General features: G+C 36.6%; 1 protein-coding gene across 2 annotated transcripts in view; it reads right to left on the bottom strand.

The window, feature by feature from the left end:
* Positions 1-15523, bottom strand: part of NCAPG (non-SMC condensin I complex subunit G) — a 32025-nt gene extending 16502 nt beyond the window's left edge. For both annotated transcript variants that reach the window (XR_007766357.1, XM_050895685.1), the window contains exons 1-10: positions 15295-15523; positions 14455-14664; positions 13375-13603; positions 11746-11891; positions 10708-10792; positions 7733-7925; positions 5213-5362; positions 2741-2881; positions 1621-1744; positions 149-238 (exon numbers count right to left, since the gene is read on the bottom strand). Coding sequence is in view for 1 of the 2 variants with exons in the window: in XM_050895685.1 (XP_050751642.1) it covers positions 149-238; positions 1621-1744; positions 2741-2881; positions 5213-5362; positions 7733-7925; positions 10708-10792; positions 11746-11891; positions 13375-13603; positions 14455-14664; positions 15295-15405 (1479 nt within the window). In the remaining variant the exon portion in view is untranslated. The remainder of the gene's footprint in view (positions 1-148; positions 239-1620; positions 1745-2740; positions 2882-5212; positions 5363-7732; positions 7926-10707; positions 10793-11745; positions 11892-13374; positions 13604-14454; positions 14665-15294) is intronic.
* Positions 15524-16506: the final 983 nt, after the last annotated feature.

Genomic DNA, 16506 nt, shown 5'->3' with positions numbered 1-16506 from the left:
AGTAAAGAGATAATATAATACCATAACCTTCGTGGTATTAGCCAACAATACACTATTGACACTAGCTGATAATACTCTACTATATAAAACTCTTACTAGATGGATATGCTTAAGAAAATATTTTTCTTGTTGACTAAGATCTGCTTACCTTAAGCTCCCGCTTTCTTATTTCAGCAACATCAACAGGCTGGTCGACTGTAACAAGTGGCTCACGAACTTCTGATATAATTTCTGCAATCTATTGTTACACACAGTATATTAGTGCCATTAATTTCAGCTCAGATATCAGATACTAAGCATTTAACTTTTCCAAATTTAAAATACCATCCTTCTGAAAAAGTATTGAACATCCGTGTAGTTTTCCTTAACAGCTAATTCACTGCAAATAAATCTTCAATTTGACAACACATAGTCTAACCATGAAAGTCTAGTGTTTTCTACCATTTAGCCAGGTAAGCAAGAAAATAGAAGACTGTATATCCATGAATAAGTTAAGCAGTTTCCATGCCAACAGTTCACAGGCACCATCTCCTCTAGATCTGAACACATGCTTTAAAAAGAATTACTGGTAACAAGAGTAAGGTTTTTCATCCGTTACTACTTCATTCAAAATACAACTAAGCACTAGCATTTAAAGGTCTATAAACCACCATATGTAGTATAAGAAGCCACGTAAGCAGTTTAATTTCAAGCCAAATACATGCATAGAACTAGAAGCAGAACTAGGCTGAGAGTTTTTCAGTTGGTTAGGGGTTTTCTTTAAAGTCAGACTCATTACATCAATAAAAAAAATGAGATGAAACATGAGGAAAACTAAAGACTGAATGAGACAGGATAGTCTTAATTTGATTTATCTTGTATCAGATCACCTCAGTTTAACTTTAACTTCCTCTCAAGCTGTACCAAATCAATGGAATGTATTGAAGCAGTGTATTTCACAGGAATAATAGAAATGCACACGTTTACTATTACTATTGTACTATAATGCTAAGATTACCATAGTTCTTCCATCGTAATCATGTAACAAACCTATATCCTAGCTTTACCCACTGGACTGAGGTTTTCCAAAAGTGGGCTCTGTCCTTAAGTCCAGGGTTCATTTAAAATAGTTGAGCAAAAACGAAGATCTGTTTTTCAGGAGTCAAGTTTAAATAATTATGCTGTATATAAAGACTCTACTATATAAAATACTTTTTGTATAAGGGTTTTTAGTCTCTATCTCAGCTACAGGGAGGGAAGAGAAATTTGAAACCTGGAAATGTACATTATCCTCACTTTGAATGTTTTAGTCAAAACTATTTGGATCTAATATGACAAAGGATTCTGAAACAGGCTGTCAAAGTGTAATACTTTCCTAACTTGAGTATTACATTTACAACACCAGCCAAATCTCTAAAGATAAAGATCTTTAGACAACCACAAAATGCAACTATGCTAAAAAAAAAAAAAAAAAAAAAAAAAGGCAGGGGGGAGGGGAAGGAGAAGGGGTAGAACCATAAATGCTTTTCCAAACTAAAAGTATTTTAACTACTGATATTTCTGTTACAATGCTTCATAAAGGCTGTTTGATATACAGGGAAGGCAGAGCCTAGAAAACAATGAGCCTTTAGAATTACTTACAATTTGAATCCTTCTGTCATCATCCTTAACAATACTGAGTAATCTTTCCACAAGCAGAGATATAAGGGCTGCTGAAGTTGTAGGTAGAATGAGAATCTTTTGTAAAGTAACTAACAGATGCTTTCTGCATTAAAGAGAAAAAAAACCCAAACAATCTGTTTGCTTATTCAAGAAAATGGAAGACATAAGAATTAATATTTTACTCACTTTGAGTTACTGTGATGAAGACTTTATAATACATTATAAGAGAAACTTCTCTATAGCTATATTAACTGCTGAATATATTTTCTTACTTAGCAATGTTTGTCTTTTCCTGATTTTACCTGATTTCTCTTGATTAGAAAATGCTGCATATTTTAATCAGGTGTCACTACTATCCAATGAAAGGTCATACCAGCAGAAAACAGTCAGAGTATCAATACTGTAGAATGCTTTCATAGAAATTATCTGGCTGGAAACTAAAAAAAAAATTACAAGTTACACTATCCTGCCAGTCTGGCATACATATAATGCATTCCACTGAGAGTTTGAAATTATTGCTGTGTTTGTACTATCATAACTGCAATTTTTCATAAAATGCCTGTGATAGTATGAACTTCCAAATTTATTCACTCTTATTACTTCACATCAAAAGGCTGTTCAAATTATAGCAATGACTCAGTTAACAGTCCAATTCAGCTTGGCATCTAAAACGTCTGTACCTTTTAGGCCTTAGTAGGCTGGGCTTAAAAACATAAGAAACACACAGGCTACTTACTGTAAGTCATCTGCTGAGAAGTAATCCATTTATCTCCTTTTATTTTTTATATACTACGTTCCAAATGAACAGTCTTGTCACTTCATAATTTCAAGAATACATTATGAAAACAACTGAATTTGTTCTCCCCAAGCAATGTTGTATCTGCATTAAAACTCATTTTTCCATAAAAGTAAGCAGACTATATTTGGCACACTTTTGGGAACAATTCCATTAGAGAAGCTGTGCCTTTCTTTCCAGCTAGCACTGGAACTGTATTTTGTCTATTTGATCTGGTTATTTTCCCCAACATAGACTCTATGCCTGTCCACAGGCTTATGAGTGCCATAAGCTTAATAACACAGATTTTATATTTAAGTTTACCTTCCTCCCTCTTCCGTGGTATCCATGCAGCCTATGATAAGAATCAGTTGCTGGCCTATAAATTCTTTTGTCATCAGGTTTTCAAAACAAGTAAAGTCTTCTCTTTCTTCTTCACTAAGAACTGGCATATTTTGAAGATAACTGAATCCAAACAGAACACATATAATTACATTCAGAATCATCGTTGGAAAGTGAAAAAAACCAAACCAAACCAAAACACAAACACTCCTCCCCCCCCCCCAAAAACCACCACTTTCCTGTCCTGTGTAAACAAGTGGTTACTTTAGTTACAAACCTTAAAAATTAATGTGCGTTCTCCTTTTCATAGATTAATAGTTCCAGAAAGTTATTTATATGAATTAATGTACAGTTTAAAAATAATGCACTTCATTAAACAAATCCCTTGTTTGAGAATGCAAAACAGTAAGAAACAGAAAATGACAAGTTATGCTTGTACATGTGATTTCAGTTCTGTACCCCTGCATAAAGGCAGCATCTTAGAAATAAATGTATACGTGCACCATTTTTCATATATACAACTAGCATTTTTCTGCTTATTTAGGTACTATGTTCTTCTACATGTTCAGAAGTGTTATATTGTCTACAAGACAAAATACAAGAAAATCATTAAAGTGTGCAGTGAATTTTAAATTCTTTAGATGATCAAGTATGCCATCACGGAAGAACAACAATCTGTTGTCAGATACACTCAGCCACATAGCATGAAGAGAATAATCAGTTTGTTCCGTTTCTTTATTTTTCTAGAGTCATTCTTCATCAAAATTTTATCCATCAATGAGAGCATGCATGTTCAGAAAATCTAGAGTGAAACATATAGTGTACAAAATTCAATACTGAATATAATGTAATATATGAAATTCAAATACTGATATGACCTGTGAAAAATATACTTATTTTTACCACAGCTTTGCAGATACTTTTCAGCAACAGCTCATTAAAGTTAGCAAATTTTAAACATTTCTTCAAAGTTAGGACAAAAACTTTGCATGTAGCTACTATTTAAGAACATCTGAAATTGCAATGTCGGCAGCTGTTTCTGATCATTTAACAATAATGTTACCTGCACCAGATAACAGTGAAATATCTAAATGAAGCTTACAATCCTGCATTTTTTCTTAAGTATCAATGACTTCGAGTTTCTTGCTCCTCCTAACTGATACACTCACAGTGCAAATAAAGACTTGGATTGTACAATTGCAAATCTTACCTGAAACAATTGGTGGCACAGCTCATCAATGAATAATTTAATAGCTGATACTACAAACAAGTACTAGCAAACCTAATTAATCTTACTCAGCCTCTGCCTGAAAGGGAAGGTAATTGAAGGCATTTTGAGTAAGATCGGATGGAAAAAAGAAAACCTTTTTTTTGGAGAACAAATGTTTTATGGACTCTTAAATTAATTATGAATGAATACATTTACACCCACCAGACTGGATCCACATTTCAAAATTAAGGAAGCACCGACACTTCATTTATTAAATGCTTATGAAACATGTTAGCACATTCCACATTGAAAGGTAGCAATGATTTCTATAAGTACTACTAGTATACTACACCCACTGAAGTGAGAAAAGAATATGCATGTTTTTAATTGGAAGCATCTATCAAAACAACGCATTTTTCAGCAGATCTGATTTATAATCATTTCAGAAAGCTTCACTCTACATTTTGCAAGTACAATACCTCAGTTAAGATTTCTCAGCATTCTCCATGCTCACAAACATAAATTCTGTTCAAATTTTATGTTAAGACTAAAGTATCCCACTGAGACAAAAAATTTACCTTTCTTCACTTTGGTAAAAAGATTGACTTAACAAAACATTCATTTTTTTCCCCTGATTAAATGTTCTGTAATTGGCTCATTTAGCAGCTCTATCACTGCCTTCAAACATAAGTTTCTGGGAAGCATGCCTGCCTGAGCAAGGGAAAGAGAAGGGAATGAACTTTCAGTTTCAAAAACACTTCTCTTGAGGACAGCAGCCAAGTTTTATTTTATTTTCACAAATTACAACAATGAAAAAAGTATTGGTTTCTGCGAGCTCTAAAAACCTCTTTCTGCAAGCACTTTGCAAACACACAGCAACCTGCATAACAACAGATGGACAAAGGATAGCTGCATATTACAGAAGAATTATTCTATTATCTTAAATGGCAAAGAATTATATGCTATTGATCTAGCAGTCCATCTTGCTGATAATTCAGAAAGGACATTCCAAAAATTGTTCTCAAGTTATAGGTTTGCTTTTTACAGGTTTTGTTTAAAAGAAATAAATCCTCTCAAAAATCTTAAAAAAAATTTTAAAAATCACTGTTCAAGCACAACTTTGGCTTTAGAGGAAACCGGAATAGTTGAATAAAAGAAATATTCTCTACTTTAAAAAAAAAAAAAAAAAAAAAAAAAAAAAATCTATTTTAGTGGCAAGAGATTTATTTTTAAATGCAACGTACCTTAATAAATAATCTGCATATATAGCTGTTTCTGGCAACATCTGTTCTAGTAAATCTTCACCTTCTTCACCTTTTGATTTTAGATATTCACAAAGACATCTCCAATATAACACATTCTCAGCTGTTAAGTCTTCCAGTGGAATCAGTTTTCTAAACAAAAATAAATAAATAAATACAGAGAGATAAATAAAATAGGGTCAAAGACAACAAATGCACAGAAATAGATTATTTCCTAAGATGAAAATAAAATCCTGTCAAAGGTATTCCCCACAGAAATACTTAAGACTGACAAAAATAACCTCCTCTTTCTTAAGTGAGGACACAGAGCTCCCTGAGCCCGTCACTACGTTGCACTTCTCAGTATTTTAAAGCAAGGCTGTTCATATCAGTTTGCAGAAAGATTCTGCTTAGCCCTTCAGATCTCCTAGAGCAACCACCCAAGTACTTTAACTCTATGAAACATTGTTATCACTGTACAAGTCTGGAAAACTGAACTCCATTAATCTGCAGAAATGCAACAACTGCATTAAATTATTTTTCAGCTTCTGTTTATGAATTCTTTCTTTCGTTCTTAATACAAGACCTTCACACAATATTCAAGTAGCAATCATAGTATGTCAAATGCAAAAAGTAATAGAACTGCTTCTCAGCATCTCTGTAAGCTCATCCTCCGTTTACCAGTCATAGGACTCCCACTCCTTTTTAAATTCATAGTCTTTTCCATGCTAAGCATGGCATATAATCTTTGTTTTCAGAAGCAGAACATTAAGTTGTGCATTAATTCTACCTCAAAACAGAAAAGACAGAGTATCACTGTCAGTGGTACCTTTCACTCCTTTGAATCCCATTTTACTTGCAAACTATCAACAGCAATTTTGTTTTTCTTTTAGGTCCCTCACACATAAAAAAAAGAAAACAAAAAAACCCCAGCAACATGTAGATGAAAATTGATCATTTGATGGCTTCCCATTAACCTGACAAGTCTTTATTTAAAAGTAAATTTAACAAACAGAAATCATAGACTTCAAAGATCTAAGCATTTATCATACTGATACTGCATCACTCAAGCTGTAGACAGAAACATCATACAAGAACAAGCCTAATATTTTCCATAAATCAAATAACCTCACTACAAGCTGAAAAATTTCACTCACTTCTCAAAAGGTCATTAGTCTAACAGATGATCTACTTAAAAAAATTCTCAGTTAGCCCAGTCTTTCAGAATGGAAGCCTCATTTCATGCAGGGTCAAAGTCAGACTGACAAGTCCATAACTATATAATTTTTTCCTTTGAACCTCTTAAGATATTGGCACATTTCCAGAGGCTGTAAGAAAGTTATTTCACTATTACTGATGCTTTTTAAAGCCACACAGGCACACATCTACAGCTGCGGAGTGCAATGCATGTAGCATCTACTGATTTCAAAACATCTGTCATAAGCTACTACTAGAATGCAGGACACTTCATATGATGACATTACACATTTTCCACCAAAACACAGAATAAGATTTTGTTATCACTTTTTAATCAGTGACAATTTGTCATTTAAGTTTATGATTTGAGATTAGACTCCTACCACTGTTAATAATCATTCCACTCTGGTTGCCTCAATTAACTTGAGCTGTTTCTTCTCACACCTTTTTGCCTCCCTTCGCAATTTCCTACAGCTTCTAATTTCTTCTTTTCTTCCCCCCTTCATTTTTGCTTTATGGATCTTAATATTCATCACGCCATCTTCTTCATAGCTTAGGAACTCGCTTAGTCAAATTCTACCAAACATTAACACAGGAAAATAAGCCTCTAAGATACCAACTTCTGTCAAGCTCTGTTAATATGAGCAAAATACCTCCAAAAGAAGGCTGAAACACAAGCCTAATAATTCCATTCTGATTGATTCTCCAAACAGTTCATGGATAACTGAATCAGCCCCAAATTGCGCTGCCTCTAGGTCAGCAAAAAGGATAGAGGGAAGCCAAAGAGGACTAGCCAATGTGCGAGAAAGACCAGAAGCATTACTGAGAGGGAGGAGGAACGGGAGAAAAGAAGCTTTTTCAGTACCACAGGTTAAAAGAAGAGAGAAAATTACAGTTGTAGGAGTAAACTAGAGCATCGCCTTTATTGTAAGCTGTACAGACAGTACAGGAAATAAACCAAATTAGACTCTAAGCTATTACTCATAGAAAAGCTTGTTTAGTCGATTAATTTACTGCCTCCTCTTAGAATTTAAGAGTGATTTTTGGGGTGTTCAGGAAACAAGAAGTCAAAGACATTTTTCATTTTTTCCTCTTGCTTATCTGGCACAGTCATTTTCAGCTGGTGAACACAGATCTTCTAAAAAAGAAAAAAGCATATCCAAAACATTTAAGTACACAAATACCAGTGAGACATCATGGCTTACACCACAATATCAGCCTTTTATCACAGGTAATAGTTACTCTGCTCCTCATTTAGATATAACCTTTAATTTAATATTCTTATACAAAATAGTCATCTTTTGGAAATGAAACTGATCTGCATACCTGCTGTCAAGGTTTTTACAATTCTGAACAAAGTCATGAAGTGGAGATAATGAAAACACAGCATTTAGTACTGGGATGGCCACTTCTGGGCAGTTTTCCACATCCAGTCGATGAAGCAATTCCAAAACATCCCCTTCAGTCAATCGTAACCAGGCTTGAAGCAGCTTCTTCTTCATTACCTCCTTAACAGCATCTAATAATACAGGAATTTAAATAGTTTAAAATGATAAAGGTCAAAAAATACAAAGTTTTCAACATACTTTCACAAATCATTTTTCTCTAGAAGGCTTTTTGGAAAGAAGTTATTAACTGCTGCATTTTTTTTTTCTTTCAACTGTATAAAGAACTACCACCTATGGAGCACTACTACATTTTTCAGGCAACATATTTTTTCCCCCCACAGGCAATAAAAAAAAAAACCCTCTATCCAAAAACTGTTACATCTAAAGACAGCACCTCAACCCAGAAAATCTATAAACCATGAATGCTTGTAGAGTAAGGAAGTATTCTAGGGAAGCATTGTTATATACTTGCTCTGTTTCAGGCATTTAGGAATTGGCCACTTTTGGAGGCAGGATACTACTGTACAGACCTTTAGTCTGAACTGTCACATGGAAGTCTTGTGTTAATTCAATTATTCAACTGGATTATGAAATTTACATAAAGATATTTTAAGTCCCTCCTCCCCATTGCCACAATGAACAAATAGTTTCTAGATCAGTAGAGTACTATTTAATCAAGGAACAAAGTATTTATGGGAACGTCTAGAATACGTACATCATTAATACATACACACAGATTTAAGCAGGGAAGTAGAAAGGCTAACAGTCTGGTGGAAGTAAAAACATAGTAACTAGGGAGTGACACAAGTATGCTCTTAAGACCTTTTAGAAAACAATATCTAATATAAGGGAAACAAAGTCCACACATACTGACAATATTCATCTTTCCTCTTATATGTAACTTATTATAATAAAGACAGCATTTAAATATAGTCAAGAGTTCAAAGAGCTGTAAAAAGGCCTTGAAAGGGCTAAATTAAGGCCCTAAGAATGAGAAACCTCTCCAAGAAGGCAAAAAGCATAAACTAGTAGAATGTAGTAGAATGAAAGAGAATGAGTGGAGAATTGACAGCTGAATACACCCTGAAAAGTAGAACTAAGCAGAATCTGGATTATGTCTTCTAGGTCTTGTTTAATTATAAACCCTTGTTCTGAAGCCAATGTGGAAAAACATCCAAAATTTCAACCTAGCAACCTTGAATGAGCAGGTTCCTCTCTTGTTATCTTGGGAGTTACTCAGATATGCAAATTCGATATACATATTCAAGGTTACAGAATTTGCAAAATAGATCAAAATGAGGGAATACTAGCAGATGTATATATAAATGCAGCCAATTTGGAACTTAAACCTCTTTTGCCCAGCAAAGAGCATATGATATCAATGATACCAGTGAGACTACATACTCTGGCAGATATTTTCCCTTGTGATTCTAGGTGTTAAGAAAAAGAGCAAGTCCTCAATAGCTGGGATGACAAATCATCCTAAGGAAGAGATAGACATCAACAGAGAAAGTATCTGCTCTGGATCGTAAAAGAAGGCAGTTCTTTATGTTGAACACCTTAATGTCACTGAAATATAGGCCATGTAGAAAGGCTGTACCTTCTCAGTAAGGGAAAACAAAAAATCCTTTTTCCTGACAAATGAAGGATCACAGGAAAAAATAGTGAAGGTAGCTTCTCCCCCAGTTTGGAAAGATTACTAAAATAGAAATGCATTCACCCTAAGTCAAAAGAATTATCTGTCAAGACCAAGTATGGGGGGGGGGGGGGGGGGGGGGGGGGGGGGCAGGGCAGGGAGAGGAGTGGCAGCCAGCAGACAAGAAGCAGCTAGTTAGGTCAAACAACAAACTAGTATACTGATAAGAAATAGTAATTCAGAACATAGGCTGAAAAACTATGGACTTCAAAAACAAAACCTGACAAACTTCATTATACTACTATAGAACAATTCAGGATAGGTGGGGAAAAACGCTAATTAAAACTTATTATACAGAAGGAGGATTTCTTTTTAAGTGTAGTTCTATACAGCATAAGAAAACACTCAGCTGATCCTGTCTTCCTTTGCTGTCAAGAACATACTAACATGATCCCCCACTAGCAAAAAAGAAAGGTAGATCAATAAAAACACATGCATACATGACACGCCTTTAAGAGCTCCAGTTACCAATGAACATAGTACTTTTGTCTTGTCCTCCAAGTGAATATCCATATAGGTCATATTTCTCAGTTCAAAAGCAGCACATCACTAAGCAAGGAAAATTCTCAGAGTAAAATTCAACAGGACTTAGTACAGACTTTCCAAACAAAGTATGTGGATAACACAGTAGCACTTAGTAAAACTGGCAGCTTTTATTGTGAAATTCATGTATATAATTGCTGCTGTTGTAAAAAAAAGCCGCGTTCTATGTAGGCAGGCCAAAATTGTCTCACTCACAGGCATGTGACCTTTTGATCTTTTGGCAACACCACCACACACAATTATGGGTGCATTCTGAATGGCTCTTTATATCATTTTCAAACAATTATCAAACTGATATTGATGTTTACATTTCAATTCTTCAGTATATTTATTAGTTAAAAAAGTTTCTGTAATGAAACATGTTTCAAAATACACTGAATTAAATAATTACATTGTTGGTTTTTAATTTTAATAGCATTTGGTCCTATTTTAGAGCTCAGTGGCTTTCAAGTTTTTTGAAAGTGCAATCCTTTTCTGGTTTGTCCACTATAAGGGGACTGGAAAACCAAAGCGGCAAGCAGAATTTCTTGTGCTTAAACATTTCCTGGTACCTCATGACTCCATTTGAGCTCCTTATTATTGCCATCACAGCTTCCACGTGAATCATCCCCAAAACATTAGAAAGTATTCTCTCAAACATTTGTATTAAGATGTTGAGAAAGATGATCTCTTACCAGATCTGTCATTAAGTCCTTGTTGTAATAATTTTACTCTCTGTGCTATTGAAAGAGCTCTCATGTGAACTTTTTCTGCCAAAACCTTAAAAAAAATTAAGACATTAAAATGCATTTCTACAAATGATAACAACCAAATTCATTAACTACCTGTGGTTTTAAACTCTCAGTTTTATCCATCCACAGAAATTGTAAGTCAATAAAAGCCTGTAAAACCTATACCATCAGCATTGTACCAATACATTAACAAGCAGATTCTTGTGTATGGAAGAAAATGTAAAATAAAATAAGTAAGAATAAAGTTAACAAATTCAAGCTGCTTGGCAGCTCTGCTTGAATGCAACACCTGGATATGAAAACTATTCTCTCTCTTTAAAGCTCCAAGAGCAATGAATACCTGCAATGAAATGACTCAAGTATGTACTTTTCTTAAAGCCTACTAATGCAGAGATTCAGTTAAAAAACATAATTTAACCTAAGTAAAGAAAGAAGATGGTTCTGTGTGAAAAAAAATGAACATTTTGTTTGAAGATCTTGCCTAAGATGCCTGCACAAGAAATATACATGGTAGCATACGTTCTTGCCCTTACTTCTACATAAAAACACAAGTAATGGTTGATACTTCTCAAAATTGGAATACCAAAAATACGCAATTTTTTTTTTTTACACTAGTATTGCTGTGTTCCTAACTTTACTTAATTATCTATTATGTAATAACAGAGAAGAAAAATTGCTTCACAAACATCACAAAATGCATAGATAGAAAACAACAGATTGTATACGTAATTTATACTTTTACTGTCTGATCCTAAAGAGCTGAGTTCTATTACAAAAGTAATTTCTATCAAGCAAAACCCCTGAACTTGACTGCAGAACTTAACTTGAAAACTTGTATTAAATCACTCCCCCTCAAAATTCTGGTAAGTGAAAATAAATTATTTAACCATTCTTAGTGTTTAACCAGTGAAATATAGTAAAAGATTTAAAGCCTTTTTCCTAAGTCAGTCTTTGAAATTAATATTAAGTGATCCAATTTACCTCATATGCCAACTTCCTGACAGCTTCCTTTACATCCATAGTGCGGCCTACAATTTTTGGCAAAGTCCTTGCTGATGGAGCAATACATGACAGCACTGCACGCCTCACTTCCGAATTTGAATCATTTTCAAGCAATGTGTTGTAAACTGAAAGTAAAATAGTCATAATAATGTTTTCATAAGAGTTTGAAACATTATAGAAAAATAGAAAATGCTAACAAACAAACAAAAAAATCAGCAGCTGTTATTAAACCCCCTCCCCCACCCCTGCATAGCTCATACAAATTTAGGGAATAGTTTAGGGTCACAAAACCAAGTTTTTATGGCAATTACATGCTGAGTTATGATCTCAAAAGAAACTCAACTATGAAAATAATATTTGCAATCATAAGTAGGATCTTCAGTTAATAAGTCCAAAAATTGCTACTCTAGATCCCACCTATAAATAACCACTTTGTCGTTTACTGGACAAAAATAAAACAAAACAAAAAAAACAACTTCCAAACGTTGGCTCCTTAAGACCTCTATTCACTGGCTATACATCGTCATTATCTTTGAGGTGGATGCTCAAATTTTCCTATAAATGGAAAACTGCAATCTCCATTAAGCCTACCAAAACTCAAATAGTAAATCTCTCACATAATGCTTTTTGTTATATTCTTGACTCTTCTTCAAAATCAAAAGCAACAACAAAAAGAATTTCATCAGAGAATACTTGAATTCATCTTCTTGCTCTGTGAGATGATGATTGACTATGAAATTTATGTGCTCCTAAATAAGCAACTTATAAACAAACACTTAGAAAATATAATTTCAAAGAAGGTACCTTAACAACAAAAAAAACCCGACTAACTTACTCTCTTCACAAAAGACTGTACGTAAAGTTTAATCAGGCCACAATTTACATAACAGCTGTGCTGGTACAAACCTGCAGTCCATCTACCTTGAGGCAATGGAAGTAGATGCTTAGTCAAGAATCATACCGTACACAAAGAAACCCACAAATGGCACAAAAAAAAAAACCATCAAGAAACCTGGTTACCAAAGGTGCTGATCTCTTAAAGGAAGTGATCCATGAATGAGATTCGGGGAGGGGGAAAAAAAAAAGGGGGGGGGCGCCAAAAAAAGCATAGGTCAACCATGTCAGTAACCAGTTTGCCTCTCATAGGGCAGACAGCCATAATTTGAGACAAGATTAGTTTTTCTATTATCATCTCTACTCCTCTAAGTGTTTTTGTGCAAATTCAATTAATAGTACAAAAGGGTCCTTAGAAGTTAAGAACCGAGCAAGCCTGTATCACACCTCCACCCCAATTCGCAACACACCATTATTCTCACCATCCTTCAGCTACATTCAGTTCACAGAATAGCCTGAGCCCAATATGATTTGTCTGTCATTTAATTCCCAGTGGACCTCTCCTTTAAGCAGTTCTGTCTTTTCCCCTTGAATATACACAACTCTTGCATCTACAACCTCCTCTGCCAAAGAGCTCCACAGTTTACAAATTATTACAAGAATACCCTCTAAGATTTGTTTCCTCAATGCTTAAAAAAAATGCTTAAAAATGTTTTAAAGTAATGTAAATCAACAAATGTTCTTAAAAAAAAGAAAAAACCCAATACGACTTACTGTTAACAACAGGACAGTTTTCATCCTTAGGATCTTGAAGTCTCGACAGGGCCAAGACAGCTTGAATTCTCACATTCGAAAATTTATCTTTAAGTCTAATCAGCATTGCTTCATTAATTTTATCAAATAAGTCATCATCAATCTGGGCATTCTCTGGCATATTTCCCAAAATCTTATTAACAAGCTGACACGTTCGAAACCTAACTGCATGGCTGTTTGCATTGTGAGACTTAGGGAAAGAAAAAAAAAGTATTCTTATAATCACACTTTTCTCATTTCCAACATAAGGCTATTAATATGCACACGTAAGTAGTTAATATTCTATACAGTACATGAAATATGGACTTCTGTATTTCAAAAGCTTCAAAAAGTCACAGAACTGGAAAACAATTATGGCCCATCACCTAAATCAGTGGCACTTCACATAATTAGCAAAGTCCTCACAAAGGAAAAAACATGCTTACCACTCAATGTAGACTACAGTACATTAGCTAACTTACCACTGTCTCCACAAAACATTAAAAGAAAAAAAAACAAATTAGCAATGAGGACTAGTGATCTTGGCCAGATCAATAATTTTTCTGTCAAAAGACTAGTTTAAGAAAATGTAATTCTATTTGTGTTTTCATGCCATTGGAACTGTTGATCTTTCTATATAACACTTGCAATAAGCAGAAAAGAATAATACATATGCCAACCATACTTGTATGAAAGATCTTTTAATATTTTTACTTATCAAAGAAACAGTATAAAATTCATTTCCACAACACTTCCACAATTTCACTTATAAATGCACATATAGTAAAGCCTATAATGACACATCTGACAGCCAAATAAGAAAACAGTTCATATTTTCTCACGGGTCTAACTTTTGAAATCCAGTTGTTGGGTTATTGAGGGGGGGTGGTATTACTCGTAAAGCACTAGTTTTGCCTTGCTGGGGTTTTTTTCTTTGTATTTTTTAATACCAACTTTTTAAGTTCTAGTTTGTAGGTATCATCTCAAGCACCAGCAAGTTTTCCCCACTGCATGAAGTTTCCATTTGTTACGTTAAAAATTTAATAATAAGTGTTACTGTACCTCAAGCAAAAAGTTAAACACATAATTCAGAAGTAAATTATCTTCTTCTCCCTCCTCACTACCATCCTCTTCCTCCATTTGATAAAATGAAGTAACAAATTTAGCCACAAAATTGATCACTTGTTCCACTGATGGTTCCCGTCTGTAGATTATCATAGCATACTTAAGGAAATGAATGAATTTTTCATGAAAATCTTCCTTATCTTCCAACTGAAGGGGAAAAAAAAAAAAATCAAATCACAACAGAAGATAACTACCTGGTTCATCTTTCAAAAGCAGTACCACAGAAAAATAAAATAAATGGTTTTATAATTGACAGCTTCCATTTAAATTTTTAAAGCACTAAAGCCAGCAGTTACGGCACACCTGCTGTTGTGCACTCTTCACTGAATATTTTGCTTTAACTCCACAGCAGGCGTTATGTCTTGACCGCTGGGCTCCATTCTGGAGTTTACATTTACCTGCTAACAGGTTTCAGAACGACAATCGACACCCTCATCCATTATTATCCTGTGTCACACCTACTTCTCGGGTATCCAAACACCTTCCAGCAACATCATTAATACCTGCCGTGGGCTGTTCTTACACCCATGTTCGCAGGAGACAACTGTGTATAATAGTTTAGCGCGTGGCTTGGGTTTTTTGTTGGTTTTTTTTTTAAGTCGCAGGGCTCTTCTTAGGCATACTGGCCTCAATGCTTGTTTTCGGGGAAACAAGGCCGCAGAGGCCCCCTGCCCTCTGAAGGACAAGCAGAGCACCTGCTGATCGCCCTCATTTCCCCCTCAGCCTGGCGGGTCACCGCTCCTCTCAGCCGCGGGCACGCCCCGAGAGCAGGCGTACCTGATTATAGGTGCTCTTCAAAGCCACAACCAGTTTCGCGTGGTTCTGGTGAGCCTTCTGGGCCAGCTGAAAGGCTTCTTTGATTTGCAGAAGCTTCTTTTTTGCTCCCATGGCTGCAGAGAAAGGGGACGGTCACGTAACAACTCCCCTGCTCCAGACTCCCTTAGCGCAGAGCCGCCCCGGGAAGGCGGAGAGCTGCTCTTCCCGCACAGGGCCCTAAGGCGGCAAGCCCGCTCCTAACGGCGGAAGGAGCGCCCACCACAAGCGGACCGAGGCTCCCGCCCAACAGCCAAGCCAAGCCAAGCCAAGCCAAGCCGCTCCTCGCCTCCTGCTCCAGCCGCGGGGCCGCCACCGGAGACCGTCCCCCGCCAGCCGCCGCGCGCGCACCGGCAACGGCCGCAGCGCCCGCGCCCCTAGCTTCAAACTCGGCGCGCGTACCGCTCCTAATCTCGCGAGAAACCCGGTGGGCGGGAGGGGAGGGGGGCGCGTGCTCGTCTCCGCGCGCTGGAGGCGGGGCTGGGGTTGGGCCGTGCAGCGCCGCGCTGCTGAGAGGGCGGGCGATGGCGGGCGGCCCGGCGGAGCAGCCGTTAGGCGGGCAGCGCGCGGGAAGCGCCGCGCCGCCATCTTCCTCTAGGGCGGGCTGGGAGGGAGAGGGGAGCGGCCGGGGCGGTGCAGGGCTGCGGCCGGCGTCGCCCCCGCCTCTTGGGGCGCGCTCACGGCACGAGCGGCTGTTTCGAAGCAGACTCGGTATCAGCCATGTTGCAGCTGAGGAGAAGCGTCGGGCAAGAGGATTTTCAGAATGTATGTTGGTGCAAAATAGTTGAGTAAGCCTGACAAACTCTGGTACTGCCCTCAGCCATTCTCCCAAAGTCCTCTCCGGACGTGATCATCTGGAAAGATGAGTATAGTTGCATTTTGTAAACGGGAGCCTTACACCGAAGCAATTAGGGTAGCAAACCGAGAAAGCTCAGCCTGTGTCTGAAAGTAATAAAAGCCCGTTGGAGAATGGTCATGTAATGAGAAAAAAAATGCTCAGCTACCGTATCTAGAGCGAGATATGTTTGCCTATTTTAAAGTTCACTTTTGCCTATTTTACAGATTTAGGGAACAAAGGGGATTATGTTCACTAGGTAACTGGTTAAGTAACTGGTTACTTAGTTCCCTGAGTGAACTACCTAAGCTGAATCCAACTTGCAGACTCTGTTTCTTAGT

This window comes from Gymnogyps californianus, chromosome 4 (assembly GCF_018139145.2).
Source record: "Gymnogyps californianus isolate 813 chromosome 4, ASM1813914v2, whole genome shotgun sequence".
In the NCBI taxonomy this organism is placed as follows: domain Eukaryota; kingdom Metazoa; phylum Chordata; class Aves; order Accipitriformes; family Cathartidae; genus Gymnogyps; species Gymnogyps californianus.
The sequence above is the reverse complement of the archived record's forward strand: the minus strand, read 5'-3'. Positions and strand labels throughout refer to the sequence as shown.